General features: G+C 40.2%; 2 protein-coding genes across 2 annotated transcripts in view; both read right to left on the bottom strand.

The window, feature by feature from the left end:
- Nucleotides 1–25494, bottom strand: part of LOC113643904 (macrophage mannose receptor 1-like) — a 146000-nt gene that overhangs the window by 50190 nt on the left and 70316 nt on the right. The gene's annotated exons all lie outside the window — the stretch shown is intronic.
- LOC125145120 (macrophage mannose receptor 1-like) lies at nucleotides 3324–8401 on the bottom strand. The gene is made up of 5 exons (XM_047815897.1): nucleotides 8355–8401; nucleotides 4935–5327; nucleotides 4409–4750; nucleotides 3760–3854; nucleotides 3324–3660 (listed from the first exon to the last, which is right to left on the bottom strand). Exons 1-5 carry the CDS (start codon nucleotides 8389–8391, stop codon nucleotides 3553–3555), a joined length of 975 nt encoding a protein of 324 aa, XP_047671853.1. The 5' UTR covers nucleotides 8392–8401; the 3' UTR covers nucleotides 3324–3552.

Raw genomic sequence — 25494 nt, 5'->3', positions numbered from 1 at the left:
AATTGTTTGCAACACTGTATCTTTCCAAACTCCGCAACCTAACTACTGTAACTAGGAGGCAGCATTTTTTGCAGTGAGATAAAATTGAACCCATTGGGAAACCAGATGAAAAATATAGAGGCATCTTAATCATAATGATTTCAAAATGGTGGATGTACAAAGGAGCTCCAGAGTATTGTAATTCTAAAGGAAGATCTACATGATGTGTTAAAGGTCAGAAACAGGGCAGAATTGTTACTTTACAGTGGACTTTACTTTTTGTCATGAAAATGTATTCAAATAGCTTTGTCAAAGGGCTTTGGCTATGTTGGACTTGCATGTAAATCAGCCTCCGCAATGGAGGGACTATAAAAACAAAATGTGTCACTATGTAGGTTACAATTAAATGAAAATGTTCTAATATACTGTACTTTTGAATATTGCTAGTCATTAAAACTTGGATAATCCAGGGATACAAAGCAGCAGCTCTGTGCTCTGTGTTTTTTTTTTTTTTTTTTTTTTTTTTTTTTTTTTTTTTTTTTAATATCACCTCTTTTTTTCTTTAATATCACCTCTGAATAGGGAACCTACATAAATTGTCACAACTGTTTCTGATATCAGAGTGGAAATGTTTAATGCAGTGATCATGGTTGCATAGAGCACTATATAGATCCATACTGTATGAGGTGGTGTCTGCAAGACTTAATGGCCAACATTTCTGTTCCTTACCTGAATGACATGAGTGTTCAGTAAATCCTTTTGTAGAGCATGTGCAATTAAATTACCTATATGTCAAACATTTCTCTTTTTTAGCTCACTTCCAGTCCTTCACAGTACCCTGCAATACTGTAATGAAGCTAGTATTTCATAGTCAATAACAGGATGAATCTCTAATCACTGTTCTTTTACAGGTGACTGATATGGAATTGCTGAGGTATTTTTGTAGATAAATAACTGAGTGTGACTTTGCTAGACATTGTAGGTTTAGTTTCTGACCTTGGAAACTGGTGGAGGAACAAATGAGCTTTGAGGAGCATGTATTGGGGCTGCACTAAAAAGAATAACACCTATTAACTTGTCAATTTGGGCATCACCTTTTTTTTCAAAGAATCAAACAAAGAGTTCAAGTTTTTCTTTTGGATTTGTTTACACTCTCTTTCTTTACACTAATGTTAATTAGTTTTTTTTTTTACTCTCCTACATTTGCATGTAAAATATTTGCTCTCCTTCCTGGCATTTCAAGACTGCCAAGATTGGTTTTATTTCTATCCTGAATTCCATTTCTTTTTATGCTTGAATACCAGACAGACATTTCACAGTAAAAAGCATTTCACTGCTGTCATTTGGAATACATGTTAAACAAGCCTTCAGAATGCAGTATACAACTAAAAAAATAACAATCGTGCTTTACTTAGGAAAATAAGTTATCTAAATAAATTATCTAAGACCAGCATGTCACAGGTTTAAATGTCAAAGAAAGAGTTTCTTATTATACAGCTGTGAACAGCTTTGCGGAGGCCCATCTGGCTTACTAATCCAATTATGTCTGCTATGGAATTGTCTGCATTTGCTATTAACCCCACAGATCCCATGGAGTGCATCTAGGTCCACCATGAAATCAGATCCTGTCCAGGAGTGGCGGTAATAGAGTACAGTACCGGGTCCCTAAAGCCCACCCAACAGGCCATAGAAGTAGAAGTAGGTTGGATGCAGTGTTGTAATGTAACAGAGTACAAATACATACACTGCATCAACATCAGATATAATATTAGATATAAATACTTTGTTACTGTACTTAAGTAGAAATTTCACGTATCTGTACTTTACTTCGCTATTTAAACTTTCACTTTTACTCCACTACATTTCCTAGATAAAATGTATACTTTTACTTTAATTTCCACTAAGCATCTTCGTTACTCGTTACTACAAAGTAAAATCAGAAGAAATGTGTGCAACTGCAATAAGGGAGGTTTGGCGAATCACTGCCCCTAGATTGCATTACGCTCCACATGCTCAATTTCAGCGTAATTTTGCCAAAGGAGGAGGAAGCGCAACTGAACCCGCCATGGAAGCACCTACTGGAGGACTTCCCGTTATCATAGACGACTACCCCAACGATAGTGGGGAACTCGGTGAACAGGGTGAAGAAGATAATGTAAAACATCCGTGGCCGTATTTGCAAGAAATGTTTCTGTAAATTGGAATGAAAGATTCTTCCTACAAGATGAAGTGCCTCTTATGCCTACCGAAAATCACTGAAATTTTACTTTTTACTTTTACTTTAAGTACAGTATATATCAGATACTTTAAGACTTTTACTTGAGTGATATTCTAAAAGATAACTTTCACTTCTACCAAAGTCTTCTTCTAGTACGATACTTGTACTTTTACTCAAGTATTGCTTTCTTGTACTTTTTACAACACTGGTTGGATGCTGCAGGATGGGATTGAGGAGTCTGCCTGCCCTAGGTACAGACCCATTATTGTCGTGCCACTCAGTAATGGAGGCCCAACCAAGTCTTGGTCTTTGTCAGCTATCTCTCCTCCCCCCCGAGAATAAGTGTTCTGCTGAATCACTTTTATCTAGCAGTTTTTTTTCAGACCTCTTATTTCAACAAAACCAAATTCTGCCCTATTTTCCTCAGATTTCAGCACAGACAGGAAGTGAAGGAGTTCATCAGGTTCCTTTAGTGTTGAATAGCCATGTGCCAATAATCAGATCCAACATTCAGCATGTACAATATGATCATGGCTGCTTTATAAAATAATTTTTGTCTCTTCTTGGTAACTAGGAGGCAGCATTTTTGGGTATTGAGATAAAATCAAATCCATTGGGAAACCAGATGAAAAATATAGAGGCATCTTAATTACAATGATTTCAAAATGATGGATCGACAAAGGGTCTCGTTTTATATAGTATAATAGCGAATAAAAAACACTTCTGTCCAGTGTTTATTAACGTGTAAAACAAGTATACAACTAAAAAAAAAAGGGTCTTGTTTTATATAGTATGAGGTCAGAGCTCACACCATAGGAAAGGGGAAAAATATACGTATATAATCTAAGACCAGCATTCAGAGTCACAGGTCTAAATGTCAGAGTCTCACAACTGTGAGCATAAAAATCTGTAAGGTTAATATTAGATTAAATACTTCTGTCAAATGATAATGTTATGGATTCATCATTAATCACCTAGACTCAATTAATAGTAGCAGACCAGAATAAGCTAAATTCTATTCTGGATACAAAATAGTGACCAAAGGTTTATTTATTCATTAATAGTTTATTAACATCATCTACTACATTCTGTATAAAGAATATACTACGACACACTAAACCCAGTTATCCAGTATTTTAACATGTTCCCTTCCATCATCACCTTGTTGAGTGTTTACAGGAAAATCAGAATGTTAAATAAATAAATAAATAAATAAATAAATAAATAAATAAATAAATAAATAAATAAATAATCTCAATCATATGAATGCTAGTTGTTGCTGAGGTGGCTAATCTGATCCTCCTACTGATTTAAAGCTTAAACATTAACATTTCTACAACTCATCTACATTTACATTACAGATCATTTTTGTTTTTCTTCTTGAAAATGTTTCCATCTGGCCGCACCCTCCAGGTTACTGTGGTGTTCTCCAACATGCCATGTTCTTTCAGTTTCTGCTTTATCTGAAGATCAGAATCAAGGTTTATTTACTCAGTACCAGTCCTGAATAAGAACAGAGTTTCTACACTTAACACAGGAACTTGGTGTCTCCCGAGACTCACCTGCTCTAAAATAGACGACTGTACAGCAGGATCTAACACACTGCCATCAGACTTCACCTGCAGTCTCACAAGCTGCTGCTCCCTGACTGGTATAACTGTGGATCACACACACACACACACACACACACACACACACACACACACACACACACACACACACACACACACACACACACACACACACACACTTTAGTCATGACTTCCTGTAACAAAGGAAGACAAACACAGGAAACATGAGGTTGGGGAAAACCCATGGTCACAGGTGGAACCACAGGACCTTAGTCTGAATCATGACTAGGAAAGAATTAATCAGTGTGAATTATTATGGCTGAAGATTTTTGACCAACTTGAGTATGGTTGTTGTTGCACTGTGAGTATTTCACATACAGAATGTGATGGTGATGTTGATGCAGTGTTTCATATCCATAGGCACCTTAATCTATGGTAAGATTTCTATGTGTTATGCAACTGTGTTATGCAGTCTGCAAATCATTCTGCTTCTCATTAATGACAGGAATCATAGACATTGTTTAAGATAAATAGTGATAAAGATAAACTTTGAGATAAACTTTATCCTGTTTTTTGTTCAAGGGTGAAGTTACCAATGACTTCATCTTAACTTCAGTAACTATAAAAACAAAAAACCTACTGGTGTGACAGAAGAAATGGTACAAGTTGGTGCAGGATACACAATAGAACAGATTGCTAGCGACCATTGCACAGTTCTCATTTCCTCCAGAATTATAAGGTTCTCCAGGACCCCACGGCAGGTTTGAAGCAATGGTCCCATCTGACCAATTCCATGTGTCTCTGTAGAGCCCAAACCAGGAATCACCCTGGATATCTCTCAGCTGCAACAAGTAATTGTTATCTGAGCTGTTAAGCGAGCTGGCCAAGTCTGTGTGATGTGTTCGGCAGTAAGCCTGAGCATCAAGCCAGGTAAGATAAGGACTAGAGATGGCGATGAACTTGGAAGCACCACTGAAATTAGCTGTGGAATTAAATAAAAATGTGTATATATAAACATAATCTAGCATTAGAATGAGTAAGGTTTATTACTTGGATGTATTTTAGGAAAATCTAAGAGTGCTAACTTTTTATTTATTTATTCTTTTATTTTCAAAACTAAACCTCAAAGCAAAACTAAGCAAATCAAAGTCAGGACATTAACTCACCATTGTAGCATATGAAGGGTCTCAAACCAGTACAATCTATATCCATCCAGTATCCACCTGAAATGAATAGACCACAAGATTCTTCCGCAGCATAATTATTGGGGTGACCCAGGCTCCAATTATGGAAAATGACATTCTTCAGCGGGAGCTTGTTTAAGGACCAGCGCCAGCTGTCGATAGCGTTGTACAAACCAAACCAGACATATGATTCCACGCCTTTACTGATTGCTTCGTTCTTCAGTCTTATCCAATCTTCATCAGTTACAACTGTTGCCAGGTCAGTGTACTTCTCCCTGCAGTAACTCTGGGCATCAGACCATGTTGCGCCGATCTTTATCAGGTAATATTGATGATGGACTGTACGCACGTGGGATACATCGACTGTGACGAGACCTGTTATTGAAATAGTCAGTAAAATCACACAGGTAGATCATTACATATAGACATTACTAAGAGCTTAAATAAAGTAGTCTGTAAATCCTAGTTAAATCCTGCACTTCAGCCTGGTGTCCAGTTCCGTTTTAGTTCAAGCATCAAACAGAAAAGTAAACACACAAGTGTCTCTATTTTCTTAACCGTGCCTCCTCATTTGCTTTCCTTGTCTCCTAACTTGTCACTTGGATGACATGAGGAAAATATACAAGGAAAGGAATTAAGTACAGGAGAAATCAAAGGAATACATTAACAATTAAGATCTCCTCACTTATCCTGTGTGTTTACAGTTACATAATCTTACTGCAGAAATTATACTGTTTAATTCAATTCAGTGATTTTCAACCCAGTTCAATTAAAATGTACCGTAAAACTTCAAATAATAGCCAAGTCCCAAATAGACACCTGTCTCTTTTAAACACCTGGTGTGACGACAAGTTTGGGTAAATAAAGGCCGGTCTCAAATAGAGGCCTGGGGTCTCATTTATAAAGCGTGCGTACGCACAAAACGGGGCTGGAAACGTGCGTACGTTTGTGAAACATGCGTAAGGTTGTGATCTATAAAAAACAAACTTGACGGGAAAATGTGCGCACCTTTAAGCAAACTTTGAGACTTGTGTATGCACATTCTGGAGACAAAGGGAATTGGCGACAGAGATGGTGAGGTCGTGAACTGAAGTTAGATTGTAGAAAATTCATGTGAGAAGAACAATTATAAAAATTAATGACATTCAATTTTCACTCCATTTCATACATTATATACACATTATCATGAAGATTAAATACAACGGTAATAGAAACGTAATTCAAAATGTATTAAAAATAAAATAATAATAATAATAATAATAATAATAATAATAATAATAATAATAATAATAATAATAATAATAATCAGTGCTACTCCGTCCAGGGTGCATCCTTCCTTGATGCCCAATGACGCCTGAGGATCACAGGCTCCCCGTGACAAGTTCTCACCACTCTGGGGTTCTTGGCAACCAGCTGTTTCCAGCAGGAATTGGCAGACAGGTAAATTATTTATATAAAAAAAAAATAAAAGTAATCCTCAACTTTATGTCTAAAACCTTTTCATATATGAAATAATTCTATTGTAATCTATCATCTCACCCTATAGGTCTGGTATATCACAGCCATCCCTGAGTGCCATAATATCTGTGGTTTTGAATGGTATACTTAATATGGGTAGTCGGTACATCAGGTTCCCCAACACTGTGCGAGAACAGGCCGGAATTAAAATGAAATTTTGCAGCAATGTCTGGTTTCCCAAATGTAATCGGCTCAATTGACTGCGCTCATGTTGCTATAAAGGCACCATCTGAAAATGAATTTGCTTATGTTAATAGAAAGCATGTGCATTCTATTAATGTGCACATCATATGTGACTCCAACATGACCCTCACAAACAATGTGGCACGCTGGCCTGGTTCAACACATGATTCCTTTATCTTGACACATAACAGTGTAGGGAACAGACTAAATGCAGGCAGTACCTGATGACTGGCTTCTTGGTGAGTTTAACAATATTAAAAAAAAGTTTTGTTTTTAATATAAATATAACAATGTTGCTTTTAATATAATTATAACCTACAGGCGACAGTCGCTACCCCTGAGACGTTGGCTCCTCATCCTATTTTTAAACACGCAGAGCGCAGAGGAAACTCATTATAACGAGGTCCACTCCCGTGCCCGCGCAGTCATTTGCATTGACAATTTGTGGTTACAAATGGGCGTGTACAGGGCGGGATTTGAGGCTGGTTCATGTACGCACATCCGCGGGTGATCTGTGATTTATAAAGGGAACATTGCTTACAGGTGTGCGTACGCATGGTTTTATAAATCGGGTTTTTTTTTTTGGCGTACGTAAACGTTTAGTAGGGATCCTACGCACAGTTTTATAAATGAGACCCCTGGGCGGGAGCTGTTAGTGCAAGGCAGGCAGAGTTAGCGGAGGCCGGAGAGGGAGAATTGGAGGAGAGCGACGAGGAGGAGGAATTCGCCAATGAACTTGTAATTGAGGATCGCAGGGATGATGATAGTGATGAATAGAGTAATTTTCTATCATATGATTGCAGTTGTTTTACAGGGTAGCCTTCATTCTTACTTGTTGATGTGTTTCGGGCAACAAATATGCTCGATGGATTTTAGCGGTAACTTATATTGTTCTGCCCATTGCTGTTTCATTTTTTTGTGCTGCCAATAATCTAAGACATTTCTTACTTAAATGATTTGTTAAACACATTCAAATTAATTATAAATAAAATGTAATATAATGTGGTAACCTCCTACTGTCATGCTTGAACATCTCAACACTAAGGCCTGTCTCTTATAGACGCCTGTTTCAAATACAAGCCGGTGCAGTTCGGCGATTTGGATAACTAGAATCCCGGGCTATTATTTGAAGTTTTACGGTATTTGTATAGCTGTTTTAACAATGGACAAATTTCACAGATATAACAAACTTTTTTGTAAAAGTATTAGTAATTACAGTCATTTAGATAATTTCAGTGATCTCAGAAGGTGACAATTTAGGAAAAGGTTATATAAATATTTCTGTAGAATAATATAATATGTTTTAAGACACACCTTATATCTAATCACTTTTATGAGCTCTAATGAAAAAAAAATTAAAAGCAAACATTAATTGTAGAGTGAGTTTAAAAATTGCTTTTTATTATTTCACAAAACTTCAAACAATCAAAACTTTAAAATTTATTTATATAACCATATCCTTTTATTTTTCACTCTCTGAGAGAACAAAAAACACATAGTACATAAATACATAAAGAACAGAGGAAGAAATTGAGAACTTGAATGACAAAAGATTTATGATATAAAGCTATTTTTATAGACTAGATTTTACTGAGACTAATAATTAAAGATTTTATCTTTAACACTAATAAAACACATTTGTAAAATTATTTATTCAATATTAAAGTAATTAGCAAAAAGTAATTTAAAAATGTCTCTCACCAGTGCAACAGAGGAGAAGAAAAAAATTCAGCTTCATGATGACTGGGTATCTGTTAATCACAAATCAGTCAAAATTTTATCTTCAAAATAAAAGCATTAACAAAATATAAGTCATTCAAAGCCCCCACACATGTACACTTATTAAACTATACATGTCTGCCTTTAGTCTGTCATCTTTTCACCTTACATTGTTAAACTCTGACAAATCTTATGTCTACATATGTTCACAAAACATCCTTATTTGCACTAAGAACCATACAGACTGTATGTTGTGCAGTTTTATGGATTTGTCTAGTAGTTTGCTATCTACACTCATGTGGATAGTTTTTTCATCTCTTTGTTCTGTGTTGTTTTATATAGCTCTGTGTCTCTAAGAAGCACTAGGTTCCTGGAGGAACATGGTTTTATTTCACTGTGTACTGCATCAGTTATTGTAATTAATGTTTCAAACAATTCTAACAATAAAGAAAAGCACCTTAAACCTTAAAACATACCTGGAATATGAATATTAATATATCTGAAGGTTGCTGTTTCTTCTGTAGCTCTGTTTTACAACTTTACTGCTTACACACAACTCTCTAAAAAGCTTATGTTTACTCCCCTGTCCTCTTTTTAAGGTGATATTGTGACACGTGTGATGCAGACTAATTTCCATCAAGCTTTAACTTTCACACAGACTTCAAACTCCTTATTAAAACAAGACTCAGGTTCTCCTCAGATTTCAGCACAGACAGGAAGTGAAGGAGTTCATCAGGTTCCTTTAGTGTTGAATAGCCATGTGCCAATTATCAGATCCAACATTCAGCATGTACAATATGATCATGGCTGCTTTATAAAATCATCACTGTCTCTTCTTGGTAACCAGGAGGCAGCATTTTTGGGCAGTGAGATAAAATCGAACCCATTGGGAAACCAGAGGAAAAATGTAGAGGCATCTTAATCATAATGATTTAAAAATGATGGATCTACAAAAGAGCTACATAGTATTGTAATTATAAAGGAAGACCTACACGGTGTGTTAAAGGGCAAAAACAGGTCAGATCAGGATTCTTACATCTTTCAATGTTAGGAAAAGAGCACTGTGACTATTTGAATTAATTTCCTTGGCAAATGAAGAGTAGGATTTCTTTCCAGTGCCTGAGCTGGAATTTTGAGTCTTTACTTTACATTTGCTCAGATGTTGGCATGAATCAAGTGATTAAGGCATTCACTATCAGCCCAATAGAAATCACTAACCTTACTATTGAAAAGTCTCATAGATTTGTTACATCCCATGTGTAGTGTCGCGTTAAGACCTAACATATGAGAAGAGAGAAGAGCATAACCTGGACCCTGCCATTTTACATTTACATTTTATATTTTAGCAGACACCATTATCCAGAGTGACTTACAACTGAGCAACTGAGGGTTAAGGGCCTTGCTCATGGGCCCAGCAGTGGCAGTTTGGTGGACCTGGGGCTGCCACAGCACCACATCAACAACGTTCCGTATTGAATTTGAAAGGTTTATTTAAGCATCTGGATATAACAGGAAGAGAAAAAAAACTAATAAGTTCAAGTTCAACTGAGGAAGGGAACAAAATCTCAGGAGGGGGCAATGCCAAAATAACAAACAAAAGTTCACTGCCTGAGAAATCTTGATAATCTAGAACAAAAAAATAAAATAAATAACAGATACCTGAACTCACTCCCTAACTAACACAAAACAGGAGAAAACAAGGATTCACAAAATAAAGTGGCACCCACCTCCCTACCGTTCCCGAAATTACACACGATAACGAAAGAACAATCAGAACCAAAGTCACTGATCACTATAACATTGGATAATTAGCACAACATGGAATTCAATACGCCGTGCTGGGCAGAACACGGATCATGCTCTTGGAGAAAAAGGCCAGCTGTGGTTGGCCCAATTCACCCAACATAAATCAGCTGTGTGTCCATTATTCAATTGTTTGTTTATTATCAGCTGAGATATATTGTTTTTGAACTGATATCATTGCAGAAGAGGTTTTTATACAGTATCTAAGGTTTGGAATATTGTTTTTGCTATTGTGGGATGTTGTGAGTTAACATTCGTAAATACTACAAAAACAATCCATAATTGTTGGGAGGTATAGCTTGTCTGTTAAGAAAATGTAAGCATTGTGGAAATGTGTTCACTGATTGCATATTGTGTGAAAACGACATGAAATGTGTGAATGTGAAAATGTGTGCCACAAAAGACTGATGCTGTGCTAACTGTGTTTAGAGTTTTGAAAATATGTTTGGACAAACACTTGTTAGCGACTGAAAAAAACTGTAATAACACTCATGTAGCTGTTCTAATCAACAAGATGAAGTAAGTTCTGCTGTTTACTGGGTCTGACCACCAAGATGGCTGTCATATGAGGTTGAGGTTTTGAGACGCACCAGTGAAACTGTCTTCGATGCTCCTTTAGAGTGTGTCCTGGTCCTGCTGGGACCTATGAGGGTGTTTATATATTTTGAATATTTGTTGTTACACTCTGCTCTGACCTTGTGATGTCATTTGTTTATTACCAATTCTTATGATCATCGTATTCTTTGCTTTCACCTAGAAATTCTATCTGTTCTGTTATAATGAACATGTCCTGAACACAGACACTCTGTGACAGTTAGTTTTCTGTAATTTCGATAATTCTTTTCCAATATAAACACATCAACCTTCACATCTGTTCTACGCTATTGGTGCTTATAGACAACACCAAATACTACACCTTTGTTTTGTATCAATGTTCTCCGTATTTCTCAGTAAAATTTTTGCTGTTCAGTCACCGTCTCTGTCTGGTTCATATGATACTGTTTTCCCTGATATCAGCTCAGAATTAGTGGCGATGTAAATCAGAATTCTCTAAATCCAAGTAAAAAAATTAATTATACCATCAGTGTTTGATTAATGTTTAAAACCAGATTTCATGCTGCAGTCTACAAATATAACAACAAAGAGCTCTGTTTTCAAAGGAAAAGCAGTTTTACATAAAACCACACACACACACACACACACACACACACACACACACACACACACACACACACACACACACACACACACACACACACACACCTGCTTCCCAAACAGATGAACAAGTAAGATCTTCATGATCTATGATGTTTGGATCTGTAGCTCCTCCACTTCAGCAAGTCTGTTTGTGTTAATGATTCTTTTACTGCCAACTTGTGATCAGTGTAATTATTTCAGACACTTTGCTCTGTTTGCTGATGACATGAGGACAGTTTTTCAGTGTAGTGATGATGTATAATGATGATGATGATGATGATGATGATGTGTTTTAAGAATCAATATAAATCTCATGGAATTAATAAAATCAGACCATAATAAACGTTAATCTATGATTGTTGCAAAAACAAAAGTTTTATTTTTAAATTGTTTATTGATGATATTAATGTATAAACTATATTAACATTATAAACTATAATAACAACATTATAAACTATAATAATGTATTCTTGAAGATGTTTCCATCTGGCTGCACCCTCCAGGTCACTGTGGTGTTCTCCAACATTCTTTCAGTTTCTGCTTCATCTGATGAGCAGAATTAGGATTTATTCATATAAATTAAAAAGAAAAAAGTTTTCACCCATAAAAGAGGAATTAATAAAAGGAGTGAATGACATAAATATGAACAGATGAGCAGTAATGAAATTGATGTTAAAACACAAACTTACTCCAAATTTCAGAGATGTCCTAAGACTCACCTGCTCTAAAATGGACGACTGAACAGCAGGGTCAAACACACTGCCATCAGACTTCACCTGCAGTCTCACTGTCTGACTCCACATGTAAACTGTGGAATATACAAGCACACACACACACACACACACACACACACACACACACACACACACACACACACACACACACACACACACACACACACACACACACACACACACACACACACACACACAAAGTAGTTGAATTTCCTTTCCTAAAAGTCTCATTTGAACGTTCCCCACATACTTCTCCTTGTACTGTCAGATTCTCTTGAGGACCCTGTATAATAATAATAATAATAATAATAATAATAATAATAATAATACTCCTGAAGACCCTGTATGTATAAACAATACGTTTTACATTAATTTATTTATTTGTTTATTTTTGATTAAATTTATCTGCCATCAACTGTATATTAAGAACTGTATATTAAGAAAAAAGAATACAGACCATTGCAGGGTGTATCATAAAACAGTCCGTTATAAACCACTGCACAGTTGGCATTGCCATAATCATTATCAGGTTTTCCAGAAGCCCAGGGTAGGTTTGAAGTGATGGTTCTATCTAACCACTTCCATGTGTCTCTGTAGAGCCCAATCCAGGAATCACCCTGGATGTCCCTCACCTGCACTAACATGTTTTGCTCGGAACTGTTAAGAGTGCTGGGCAAATCTGTGTGATGTTCTCTACAGTAAGCCTGAGCTTGAGGCCAGGACAGAAGTGTAGTGATGCCAATAAACTGGGCACCATCACTGAAATTAGCTGTGGAAAAAAGAAAAAGAAGATCATGTCTCAGTCATGCGTCTGTACAGGAAACATGGCACCAAAATACAACCAAAAATGTGATAAACCAGTATCATGATATTCACTCACCATTATAGCAGATGAAGGGTCTTGGTCCTGTACATGGGAAGTCCCACCATGCATCACCACCACCTATGGCAGCACATGCTTCTTTTCCACTAAGATTATTAGGCTGTCCAGAGTACCAGCAGGTATAATTGACATTCTTCAGTGGGAGGTCATTTAAGGACCAGCGCCAGCTATTGATATCATTGTATAATCCGACCCAGGCATATGTTGCCGGATGTTTGTCTGCTGTTTCTTTCTTCAATCTTAGCCAATCAGTATCACTTACGACTGTTGCCAGATCATTGTAAGTCACCCTGCAGTAATTCTCTGCAACAGGCCATGTCACCTCTGTCATTATCAGGTCATATTTGTAAAGGACGATTTGCAGGATACCAACTGGGACCGGTCCTGTTAGTGACATTTTATTTTTTAAACAAAAAGTAAACTTTAACTGCTGAATATTTGACTATTGATAAAACAATTAGATACAATAAAATAAGATAAATTAAATATAATTACGGAGCTGTCAATTGATCACCACCTGGTGGTGAGTTGGGTCCGATGGCAGGGGAGGAAGTTGGACAGACTTGGCAGACCCAAACGTACTGTGAGGGTCCGTTGGGAACGTTTGGCAGAGTCTCCTGTCAGAGAGATCTTCAACTCTCACCTCCGGCAGAGCTTCAACCAGATCCCGAGGGAGGTTGGAGACATTGAGTCTGAGTGGACCATGTTCTCCACCTCCATTGTTGATGCAGCCGCACGGAGCTGTGGCCGTAAGGTCTCCGGTGCCTGTCGTGGCGGCAATCCCCGAACCCGGTGGTGGACCCTGGAAGTAAGGGATGCTGTCAAGCTGAAGAAGGAGTCCTATCGAATCTGGTTGGCTCGGGGGACTCCGGAGGCAGCTGATAGTTACTGGAGGGCCAAGCGAGCTTCAGCCCGGGTGGTTGCAGAGGCAAAAACTCGGGTCTGGGAGGAGTTCGGTGAGGCCATGGAGAAGGACTATCGGTTGGCCTCAAAGAAATTCTGGCAAACCGTCCGGCGTCTCAGGAGGGGGAAGCAGTGCCCTGCTCACACTGTTTACAGTGGGAGTGGGAATCTGCTGACTTCGACTGGTGACATCCTCGGACGGTGGAAGGAGTACTTCGAAGGATCTCCTCAACCCCACCAACATGTCTTCCATTGAGGAAGCAGAGGCGGAGGGCTCGGTTGTGGACTCGTCGATCCCCCAAGCTGAGGTCACTGAGGTAGTTGAGAAGCTCCTTAGTGGCAAGGCACCGGGGGTGGATGAGATCTGCCCTGAGTACCTTAAGTCTCTGGATGTTGTGGGGCTGTCTTGGCTGACACGCCTCTGCAACATCGCGTGGCGGTTGGGGACAGTGCCTCTGGACTGGCAGACTGGGGTGGTGGTCCCTCTGTTTAAGAAGGGGGACCGGAGGGTGTGTTCCAACTATAGGGGGATCACACTCCTCAGCCTCCCCGGAAAAGTCTATGCCAGGGTACTGGAGAGGAGAATTCGTCCGATAGTCGAACCTTGGATTCAGGAGGAACAATGCGTGTTTCGTCCTGGTCGTGGAACACTGGACCATCTCTATACCCTCACCAGGTTGCTGGAGGGTTCATGGGAGTTTGCCCAACCAGTCCACATGTGTTTTGTGGATCTGGAGAAGGCATTTGACTGTGTCCCTCGTGATGGCCTGAGGGGGGTGCTCTGGGAGTATGGGGTTCGGGGCCCTCTGTTAAGGGCCTTCCGGTCCCTATATGACCGGAGCAGGAGTTTGGTTCGCATTGCCGGGTGTAAGTCAGAGTTGTTCCCGGTGCATGTTGGACTCCGACAGGGCTGCCCTTTGTCACCGGTCCTGTTCATTATTTATATGGACAGGATTTCTAGGCGCAGTCGGGGGCCGGAGGGAGTCAGGTTTGGGGACCACAGGATTTCGTCTCTGCTTTTTGCAGATGATGTTGTCCTGTTGGCTTCTTCAAATCAGGACCTTCAGCATGCACTGGGACAGTTTGCAGCCGAGTGTGAAGCGGCGGGGATGAGAATCAGCACCTCCAAGTCCGAGGCCATGGTTCTCAGCCGGAAAAGGGTGGCTTGCCCTCTTCAGGTTGGTGGAGAGTTCCTGCCTCAAGTGGAGGAGTTTAAGTATCTTGGGGTCCTGTTCACGAGTGAGGGAAGGATGGAGCGGGAGATCGACAGGCGTATCGGTGTATCTTCTGCAGTGATGCGGTCGATATACCGATCTGTTGTGGTGAAGAAAGAGCTGAGCCGCAAGGCGAAGCTCTCTATTTACCAGTTGATCTACGTTCCTACCCTCACCTATGGCCATGAGCTTTGGGTCATGACCGAAAGGACAAGATCCTGGATACAGGCGGCCGAAATGAGTTTCCTCCGCAGAGTGGCTGGGCGCACCCTTAGAGATAGGGTGAGGAGCTCAGTCACTCGGGAGGAGCTCAGAGTAGAGCCGCTGCTCCTCCACATTGAGAGGGGTCAGCTGAGGTGGCTCGGGCATCTGTTTCGGATGCCTCCTGGACGCCTCCCTGGGGAGGTGTTCCGGGCATGTCCAACCGGGAGGAGGCCCCGGGGAAGACCTAGGACACGCTGGAGGGACTATGTCTCTCGGCTGGCCTGGGAACGCCTCGGTATTCCCCCGGAAGAGCTGGAGGAAGTGTCTGGGGAGAGGGAAGTCTGGGCATCCCTGCTTAGACTCCTGCCCCCGCAACCCGGCCCGGTTAAGCGGTAGAAAATGGATGGATGGATGGATACATTTTATTTATTTATTTATTTATTTATTTATTTATTTATTTATTTATTTATTAACTTATTTATTTATTAACTGAAAAAATAATGACAGGTATATACTTAACTCTTTGATATATGTTTATATTCACTTGTTTAATTATTAAATTCTTCAAGAGAAAATTTGGAAACTCCACACGTTTGTAAAATTATAATAACATTTATATATAATATTTATACATATAATATCAATATTAATTATCATCAGGGTTTGAAATTAACACCGGGTAAAAATCAGGTGTAGCATGCGTTCAAATCACTAGTCAACTTGTCGGCTTACTTTTCATAAATTATATTCACTCATTCATTTCTTGGGGAACTTCATGTAAGTCAAATCTGTGCAAATACTGAACTCATGAGTCATCATTAAATATTAACATTAAATATTGCGTTCCCAGCAAACCCTCACAGTACGTTTGGGTCTGCCAAGTCTGTCCAACTTCCTTCCCTGCCATCGGATCCAACTTACCACCAGGTGGTGATCAGTTGACAGCTCCGGCCCTCTCTTTACCCGAGTGTCCAAGACATACGTCCGTGGTCAGATGAAACAACCACAAAGTCGATCATCGACCTCCGACCTAGCGTGTCCTGGTGCAATGTGCACTGATGGACACCTTTATGCTTGAACATGGTGTTCGTTATGTACAAACTGTAACTAGCACAGAAGTCCAATAACAGAACACCAGTTGGGTTCAGGTTCGGGGGGACCGTTCCTCCCAATCACCCCCTCCAGGTGTTACCCAGTGGGGTAAGACCTGGCCACCAGGCACTCGCATGCCAGCCCCCACCCCGGGCCAGGCTCCAGGGTGGGGCCCTGGTTGCGCCATACTGGGTGACGTCACGGACCTTGTTTTAATTTGTTTCATGAGACGGTTTTGAACCGCTCTTTGTCTGGCCAGTCACATAGGACCTGTTTGCCTTGGGAGACCCTACCAGGGTCAGAAAGCCCCAGACAACATAGCTCCTAGGATCATTCAGGCATACAAACCCCTCCACCACAATAAGGTGGCAGTTCAAGGAGGGAGGATATAAAATCTCAATCTTAAATAAAAATATGTAAGTACCAAATACCACGTGATTTATTTGTGCACCTTTGTAAATGATTATTGCTGAAATGAATTTTCTTTATGTTAATTAATTTTTGTGCTTATTTCATTTCTTTCCACATTTCTCTTTCTCTGTCGAAAGGAATGTTCTCCCCACTCTGGTCATGCTGACCTGTGATAAGTGTGTTCTTTTTTTTGTACTTTGTGTTTCTGCAAACATAAGCATAATATCAGGAACATACTGTAGTATGGTAAGGCTTGCTGATAACGTAACCTTAATCTTAAGGGAACAGAAACAGGGAACCTCTGTCATGTAAAAATGTATTTCTGTGTTATATGTCATCTTAACCTCTTCTGATTTAATGTTCTTGATTTGAGTCTATCCTGTTCTTTTAGCGCTCTATCTTGACAGGATGAAGAAGACAAGATAGGTTGACCTGCTTGTGAGATTACTCGCAGGACATTCAGTTTCTCTTTGCTCATGTACAGGCTTTCTGACCTTCAATGCTTGGATACGAGTTGTGAGGAAGCAGCATTCTGGCATACCCCTATCTATGTTGAAAAAAACTTAGCCCCCACCTTATCTCATACAGCACAGCTTACTGTATTCCATTGCATATATATATTCTGTTCTGTCACTCAGTTCTTTGAGCAGCTGTTTGGAATAAACCAGATTTGATTTCACTCGTGTGGTTTGTTCTCTCAGTGCTCCAGAGTGCTCTTATTGTTTTGCAGAGATAAAGGGACACGGACAAGTGCGAGGAGGAATCTTTCTTACAATTTGGTGACCCCGACATGATACTCTCGATCAGGTAAGACATGTCTCATTGACTACCTGTTCGAAAGTAAGTATTACTAGGAAGAAGTTATCCCCTTTTAGAGGGATAGTTATCCTTGGTTTTGTTTGAGAAAGCCAAGAAGGTTATCCTTGGTTTTGTTTGAGAAAGCCAAGAAGGTTATCCTTGGTTTCGTATGAGAAAGCAACAAAGGTTATCCTTAGTTTTGACAGAAAATCTAAGAAGAGTACACTGTATATTTCCTCTCTTGACTTCTCCGCGCCTCTTTTCTTTGCCTGTTGTAATATTTTTGTTTGTTCATAATGGGGAACTCTTCTCCCAAGCTTATGCCTGGTGAAACACCGTATGATTGGATGATACGATGTGGTTTAGGATATTATGCACAACCATTTGTTGAGAATTTGGCTGGCTGGCCTGAGGCCAATCCTCAGATTTCACCATACCCACGTGATGGTACCTTTGATCCGGGTTATTTAGCCTCTGCATACTGCATGATTTTTGAGGGTATAGGAGATCCACAGTGGAAGTGTTGAACCACCACCTTACTCTAAAGAAAAAGAAAAAAGGTCCCGTTGGCCTCTAATCTGCCTACCTCACCAGATAACCATTACATTTTGTTGATATGCTAATTAAGAGTTCTTGTAACTGTCATTTTACAGGAGCAGATTATTGATTTATTCTCCAGAATAAATTAGGCGATCAGTATGATGAAGAGAGATTGATCTAACAAGTCCCTGTGTTAAAACCTCAGAATGATGAAGTAGTAAATATAACAAAAAAGGAGGAAGAAAAAGAACTCAAACTCAAGTTGTTTCCACGTATTTTTGTAAGGATAATAAAGATGCTTTAAACCAATTGCATCGGCAGCACACTAAATATCTGCTGTATATTAAACATGCTAATCTTGATCTCTCTCAGGTTACTAACTGTAAGCAGGAAAAGGCAGAGTCCACCTCCGTGTTTTGGACTCGATTTAGCCAGGTGTGGCGACATTTAGGAGGAATGGAGCTCGACTGTACAAACTCTCCATACCTCTGTTCCGGATATTCTCGCTCTCTCTGACTGTGTACTTCCATATAACACTGCTGCAGTTAACGCTGTCTGTTCTCTCCCTGCTCTCTCTCCCTCTCTAGAGTCTGTTCCTTCTTCTTTGTGGGCGGAACACAAGGATAACGAGGGCTGCGTTTCCTGTCCTCCTTATGAGGCCAGAATTAAACACCTTACACCTGTGTATATTAAACAGGATCCTCTGTCTCATGAGAAAGCTGCTGGAATTGACGTTATTCTTCATTCTCTTTTACAGCAGGGGGTGGTAACGCCATTTGTTAGTCCCTACAACACTCCTGTCAATCCTGTTCCAAAACCAGATGGCTCTTGGAGATTCACCCAAGATCTGCGTAAAATAAACGAACTTGTCATTCCTGTTGCTCCAATTATCCCTGATGTATCCTCAATTATACCCTCTATTCCATGTACACATAGAGTCTTTTGTGGGATTCACCTTTGTTCAGCTTTCGTTAGTGTTCCTGTAGAGAAAGACACACAGCCACTCTTTGCCTTCACACACAGGGGACAGCAGTATATGTGGACCAGGTTGCCACAGGGTTACATCGATTCCCCCGCGGTCTTCGCGACAATGGTCAGGGCCCTGTCAAGCCTCTGCCTTCCCCCAGACTTACTTACTTACTTGTGTTATCTTTGACTAATATTTAAATTTGTTTGATGATCTGAAACATTTAAGTGTGACAAACGTTTTATGTGTTTAATGATCAATTAATGATTTTCTATTTCTACTGTCACACCAGTGAGTCTTTTGTTCTCTTTCTGTTAATTGTAATGTCAATATATATAGGGTGGGTTTCTCCTGAAGTCCACTATCATCTCCACTATCTTGAGCATGTTCAGCTCCAGGTTGTTAAGACTGCACCATACATTTACATTTACATTTACAGCATTTGGCAGACGCCCTTATCCAGAGCGACGTACATAAGTGCTTAAATCTCTAACACTGAATACATTAATGCTGGTTCACTAGGTTACATACTTAAGATACCATGAGTTTAAAACATTTGTTCAAAGTTACAATGAAAAAGTGTCAAAGGTGGGTTTTTTTTTTTTTTTTTTTTTTTTTTTTTTTTTTTTTTTTTAAATGCAAAAGATAAGGAAAGAAGTGCTAGTTGAAGTGCTTCCTGAATAAGTAGGTCTTCAACCGCCGCTTGAAAATAGCCAGTGACTCGGCTGTCCGGACCTCTATGGGAAGTTCATTCCACCACCTTGGTGCCAGTACAGAGAAGAGTCTTGTAGTATACTTGCCTCTTACCCTGAGAGATGGTGGAACCAGTCGAGCAGTGCTGGTAGATCGGAGGTTGCGGGGTGCAGTGCGAGGAATGATGAGGGCTTTGAGGTAAGAGGGGGCTGGTCCATTTTTGGCTTTGTAGGCCAGCATCAGTGTTTTGAACCGGATGCGTGCAGCTACCGGAAGCCAGTGGAGGGATCGCAGTAGCGGGGTGGTATGCGAGAACTTTGGCAGGTTGAAAACAAGCCGGGCAGCTGCATTTTGGATCATTTGCAGAGGACGGATTGCGTTCATAGGTAGACCTGCCAGCAGTGCATTGCAGTAATCCAGTCTAGAAATGACAAGAGACTGAACAAGTACCTGGGCAGTCTGTGTGGACAAAAATGGCCGAATCCTTCTAATGTTGTAGAGAAGAAACCGACATGAGCGAGTCACATTTGCAACATGAGAGGAAAAGGACAGTTGATTGTCCATGGTTACCCCAAGGTTGCGAGCTGTGGCTGAAGGGGAGATCAGATCGTTGTGCAAGGATATAGCAAGATCGTGACCTGGGGATGAATCACCTGGGATGAACAGCAGTTCAGTTTTGCTAGGATTGAGCTTTAACTGATGAGCAGTCATCCATGATGAAATTTCTGCCAGACATGCTGAGATCCGGTCAGAAGCTGTGGCATCTGAGGGTGGGAAAGAGAAGATAAGTTGTGTATCATCAGCATAGCAGTGGTAAGAGAACCCATGTGATGAAATAACTTCACCAAGTGAGTGAGTATACAAGGAGAAAAGAAGAGGACCAAGTACTGAGCCCTGTGGGACGCCAGTGGAGAGTCTGCGTGGAGCAGATGTCACTCCCCTCCATGTCTCACCAGACAGCCAGCCGTTCAACCTCCAGTCTGTAGGCAGTCTCGGCACCATCCTGGATGAGGCCGATCAGTGTGGTGTCCTCTGCAAACTTCAGGAGCTTGACAGAGGGGACATTAGAGGTGCAGTCATTTGTGTGCAGGGGGAGAGGGAGAGGACACATCCCTGAGGGGCGCCAGTGCTGATGGTGCTGGATTTGAGTTCCCCCAGTCGCACTAGCTGCCTGTCTGTCAGAAAGCTGGTGATCCACTGACAAAAAGAGGAGGGCACAGAGAGCTGGGTTAATTTGGGCTGGAGGAGTGATGGGATAAAAGTGTTAAAAGCAGAGCTGAAGTCCACAAACAGGATCCTCACACAAGTCCCTGGTGTGTCCAGATGCTACAGAACATAATGCAGTCCCAAATTGACTGCATCATTCACAGACCTGTTTGCTCTGTAGGCAAACAGCAGAAGGTCCAGAAAGGGTCCAGTGTTGTCCTTCAGATAAGCCAAAACCAGTCTTTCAAATGATTTCTTGACCACAGACATTAGAGCCACAGGCCTGTAGTCATTTAGTCCGGTAATTTTGGGTTTCTTTGGGACGGGGATGATGGTGGGGACTTCACACATCTCCAGGGATCTGTTGAAGATCCGTGTGAAAATGGAGGTCAGTTGATCAGCACAGGTTTTCAGACAGGCTGGTGAAATGCTGTCTGGTCCTGGTGCCTTTCTACTCTTGATCTTCCTGAAGACCTGTCATACATCATCTTCACTGAACTGGATTTTAGGTGTGGCGTAGTCGGGGGTTCCAGGAGGTGTGAATTGGGCTTTTTCAAACCTGCAATAGAACTCGTTCAGGTCGTCTGCCAGTTGTTGATTCACCACAGTGTGGGGGGATGGTGTTGTGTAGTTGGTGATGGCTTTCAGAACTTTCCACACTGAAGCTGGAAAACTTATCCTGTAGCTTTTCGGAATAATTCCTCTTTGCCACTCTGATTTCCTTTTCCAGTGTGTATTTGGCCTGTTTATACAAGACTCTATCCCCATTTCTGTGAGCATCCACTTTGGCCTGATGAAGCTGGCTGACTTTTGCAGTGAACTATGGCTTGTCATTGTTGTAGGTTAAGAGCAGCTTCAAAAACAGTCCAATCAGTGAGCGAGAAACAGGCTTGTAAAATACTGCTCCACTTTTTAAGTCCATCTTTTTACAGTCCATAATACAGGTTTAGCTGATTTCAGTTTCTGTCTGTAGGTCGGTATGAGATGAACTAAACAGTGATCAGAGAGTCCCAGAGCTGCCCGTGGGACAGAGTGATATGCATCCTTTATTGTTGTGTAACAGTGATCAAGTGTGTTACTGTCTCTGGTGTTGGCAGTTCACGTGAGAGAATCACTTTATTAAAGTCCCCGAGAGGTATTAATACAGGGTCCAGGTGTTGTTGCTCACTCTCTGTGATCATATCAGCGAGTGTCTGTAGGGCCGAGCTTACGTGCGCTTGCGGAGGAATGTTAACACTTACCAGAATGAACGAGCAAAACTCCTGTGGCGAATAGAATGGTTTGCAGTTTATGAAGCGTGTTTTAAGATCGGAACAGCACATCTTCTTTAACACAGTTACATCAGAACACCACCTTTCATTGATGTAAAACACACCCCGCTGCGGCGTGATTTCCCCATTGATTCTGTGTCACGGTCTGCTCTAATGAGCTGAAAGCACGGCAGACTTAACGAGCTGTCCGGAATGGTGTCGTTCAGCCAGGTTTCTGTGAAGCAGAAAGCAGCAAGGTTTGAAAAAAGCTTGTTTATCCGGGTGAGCAAAAGGAGTTCGTTCATTTTGTTGGATAGAGAGCGGAGATTCACCAGATGGATGCTAGGCAGCGGTGTTTTCCCCACCTGCACGTCCTAAAAGATCTTGTGGTGTGTCCTGCCGAACACACCACAAGATCTTCATCCCTGGTGAAACTGATCAGATTTCCTTGACACATAACAGGAAAAACGAACAAAAACAGAGCAAATACTGAGGAGATAAGCACTGAAGCTGAAATCCGTGGTGCCAACTTGACAACATGCCATGATGCAGGACAACCACCTAGTAATGTATTACAATAGTCTGGTCTTGAGTTCATGAATGTATGATCTACCTACTCAGCATCAGATACAGATAGGATGTTTCTTAGCTTTGCAATATCTCTAAGGTGTAAGACAGGTTAGCAGGTAGAACTGCTTTCAAGAGCACTCAGAGGACATTGCTCATATGGAATAAGTGGTCTGACCAGGTGGAGAAGTGAATACTGATGTTGTCCAGCTAAGCCAATGCTAATTGAAAGTGGGGTCTAAGTATAATTTCCAGTGATGACTGGAATAGCTGAGCATGGTCTGAAAGTTCCTCCCTGTGCCATGCAGCTCTTTAATTCCACTTGGGAGGGAAAAGTCAATGCTGACATTCCTTAATGTTCTGAACTATACTATATATACATAATGCACCTTAATATTCAGATTTGCATCTAATAGATTTATCTATCTATCTATCTATCTATCTATCTATCTATCTATCTATCTATCTATCTATCTATCTATCTATTTTGGCCTTCGCATCTGGGATCAGTGGCACTTTGACCTTTGGTCAAAGTCAATGACCTTTGGTTAGATGTGGTATTAATATGAATTTAGCTCTCCCAAGGTGCTCCACCAGATGATTCACTATGGGTAAGGTATAGCTGTTGAATTCTGAGACCTTGTTAAGCCTTCGCAAGTCATTGCCTCAGGGCACCATCTGGCTTTGGCATAACAACAATGGGACTGGAACATGGGTTGGCAGACTCCTCAGTGATGCCATCACTTTTTTGTTGATGTCAAGATTCCAGGACCCTGTACGGCCGCTGTATAACCACCATCCCTGGGGGGATTTGTTCTCATTGAGGACAAGGTGGAGGACTCCAGGATTGGAGAAAAAGATGTCAGCAAACTGGTGTCAGTCCACAGCCTGTGTGAGTTCCTGATGTTGGGCCGATATCATCATCACTTCTCTGCACCATGGCAAGCGCTTTGAAATCTATAGCAGGAGACACAAATGCAGAATGTTATTTTGTTGTGTTTCAAATCTAAGTGACTTTTTAATAGTAAGGTTAGTGGTTTCAATAGGGCTGATAGTGAATCTTGCTTCATGTCATTTACAGTAGGCTACAGTAGCTGAGCAACAGAGGTAATGACTCAAAATCCCAGATCTGGCACTCTGACTACTGAAAATGTGGAGATATACTCAGAGGTGGGTAGAGTAGCCAAAAATTGTACTCAAGTAAAAGTACTGTTACTTCAGAATAATATGACTCAAGCAAAAGTAAAAAGTAGACATCCAAATAATTACTTGAATAACAGTAAAAAAGTACTTGGTGAAAAAACTACTCAAGTACTGAGTAACCATTGAGTAATGTCTGATTTATTTTTTAACACAAGACAACAATCAGACAGACAAAAATACAAAATAATCTTTAGGAAAAATATGGCTCATCCAATCAATAAAATAAATTAAAATTAATTAATTACAAAATAGCTTAAATTTAAATAATTCAGGTAATTTCAAGTACTTAATAAATAAACCTTTATACTTTTTTACCAGGCAGAACTAGAACGAGGGAGCCCATAAATTCTCAGAAATTGTGTGTGTGTGTGTGTGTGTGTGTGTGTGTGTGTGTGTGTGTGTGTGTGTGTGTGTGTGTCTGTCTCCAGTGACAAAACAACAGAAGGAAACACACACATTTCATACCAGGCATGCTGAACAGAAAACTGCACACCGGTCAACGTAAAACGTGTGTGAGCGTGTGTGAAAACATGCAGAAACAAACTATTTCACCAAAAAAATCACTCAGTGATGTCACTATGAAACTTCACCATCTGAATTGCCGACAGTTTGTGTTTGTTTACTACGTTTGGTTGGTGAAACAAAGTCATGTGGTAGAGCCTTAGCAGAAGTTTCTCTCTCTGTCAAAATGAAACATTAAAATTGATGCGTAAAATACCAAAGAGGTACAAAGAAAAGTAACAGGCTCATTGCAGCCTAATGTAGTGGAGTAAGAGTACAGTTTCTTCTTCACAAATCTACTCAAGTAAAAGTAAAAAGTCTAGTGATTTAAAACTACCCCTAGAAGTATAATCTTTTCAAAAACTTACTCAAGTAAATGTAACGGAATAAATGTAACCTGTTACTACCCACCTCTGGATATACTGTATACAGTTTTTAAATTATATTTGAATTTAATCTAGTGTTTAATTTGAACAAATTTCCACAACTGTGTAACAAGAGACTCTTTTTGTGACATTTAGATTTTTTGACACAGAACGCTGGTCTTAGATAACAATTCTTTTCCTATGGAAAGCAGTACTCCTTATTTTTATAGTTGTAGACTTGTTTTTCACATTAATCTGACACTGAGGAACAGTCCTTCTCTTTATTTGCCAAGAAAATACATTCAAATAGTCATAGTGCACTTCTCCTAATAAGGAAAGGTATAAGAATCCTGATCTGACCTTCTTCTGTAACACATCAGGTCTTCCTTTATGTTTACAATACTATGGAGCTCCTTTGTAGACCCATCATTTTTAAATCATTATGATGCCTCTACATTCCCACCTGGTTTCCCAGTGGGTTGGATTTTATCTCACTGCCGTAAAATTGCTGCCTCCTAGTTATCAAAAGAGACAGTGATGATTTTATAAAGCAGCCATAATCATATTTTACATGCTGAATGTTGGATCTGA

Source organism: Tachysurus fulvidraco, chromosome 7 (genome assembly GCF_022655615.1).
Source record: "Tachysurus fulvidraco isolate hzauxx_2018 chromosome 7, HZAU_PFXX_2.0, whole genome shotgun sequence".
Classification (NCBI taxonomy): Eukaryota; Metazoa; Chordata; class Actinopteri; order Siluriformes; family Bagridae; genus Tachysurus; species Tachysurus fulvidraco.
Note: the sequence above shows the minus strand (reverse complement) of the source record. Positions and strands in the feature narration are given on the sequence as shown.

Coding starts and splice junctions, on each gene's coding strand:
- LOC125145120 (XM_047815897.1), bottom strand. CDS start 8,391: ATGAAGCTGAATTTTTTTCTTCTCCTCTGTTGCACTG. Junction 3,855..4,408: donor CCATTTCTTCTGTCACACCA/GTAGGTTTTTTG, acceptor TGTGATCCACAG/TTATACCAGTCAGGGAGCAG. Junction 3,661..3,759: donor AGTCGTCTATTTTAGAGCAG/GTGAGTCTCGGG, acceptor TCTGATCTTCAG/ATAAAGCAGAAACTGAAAGA.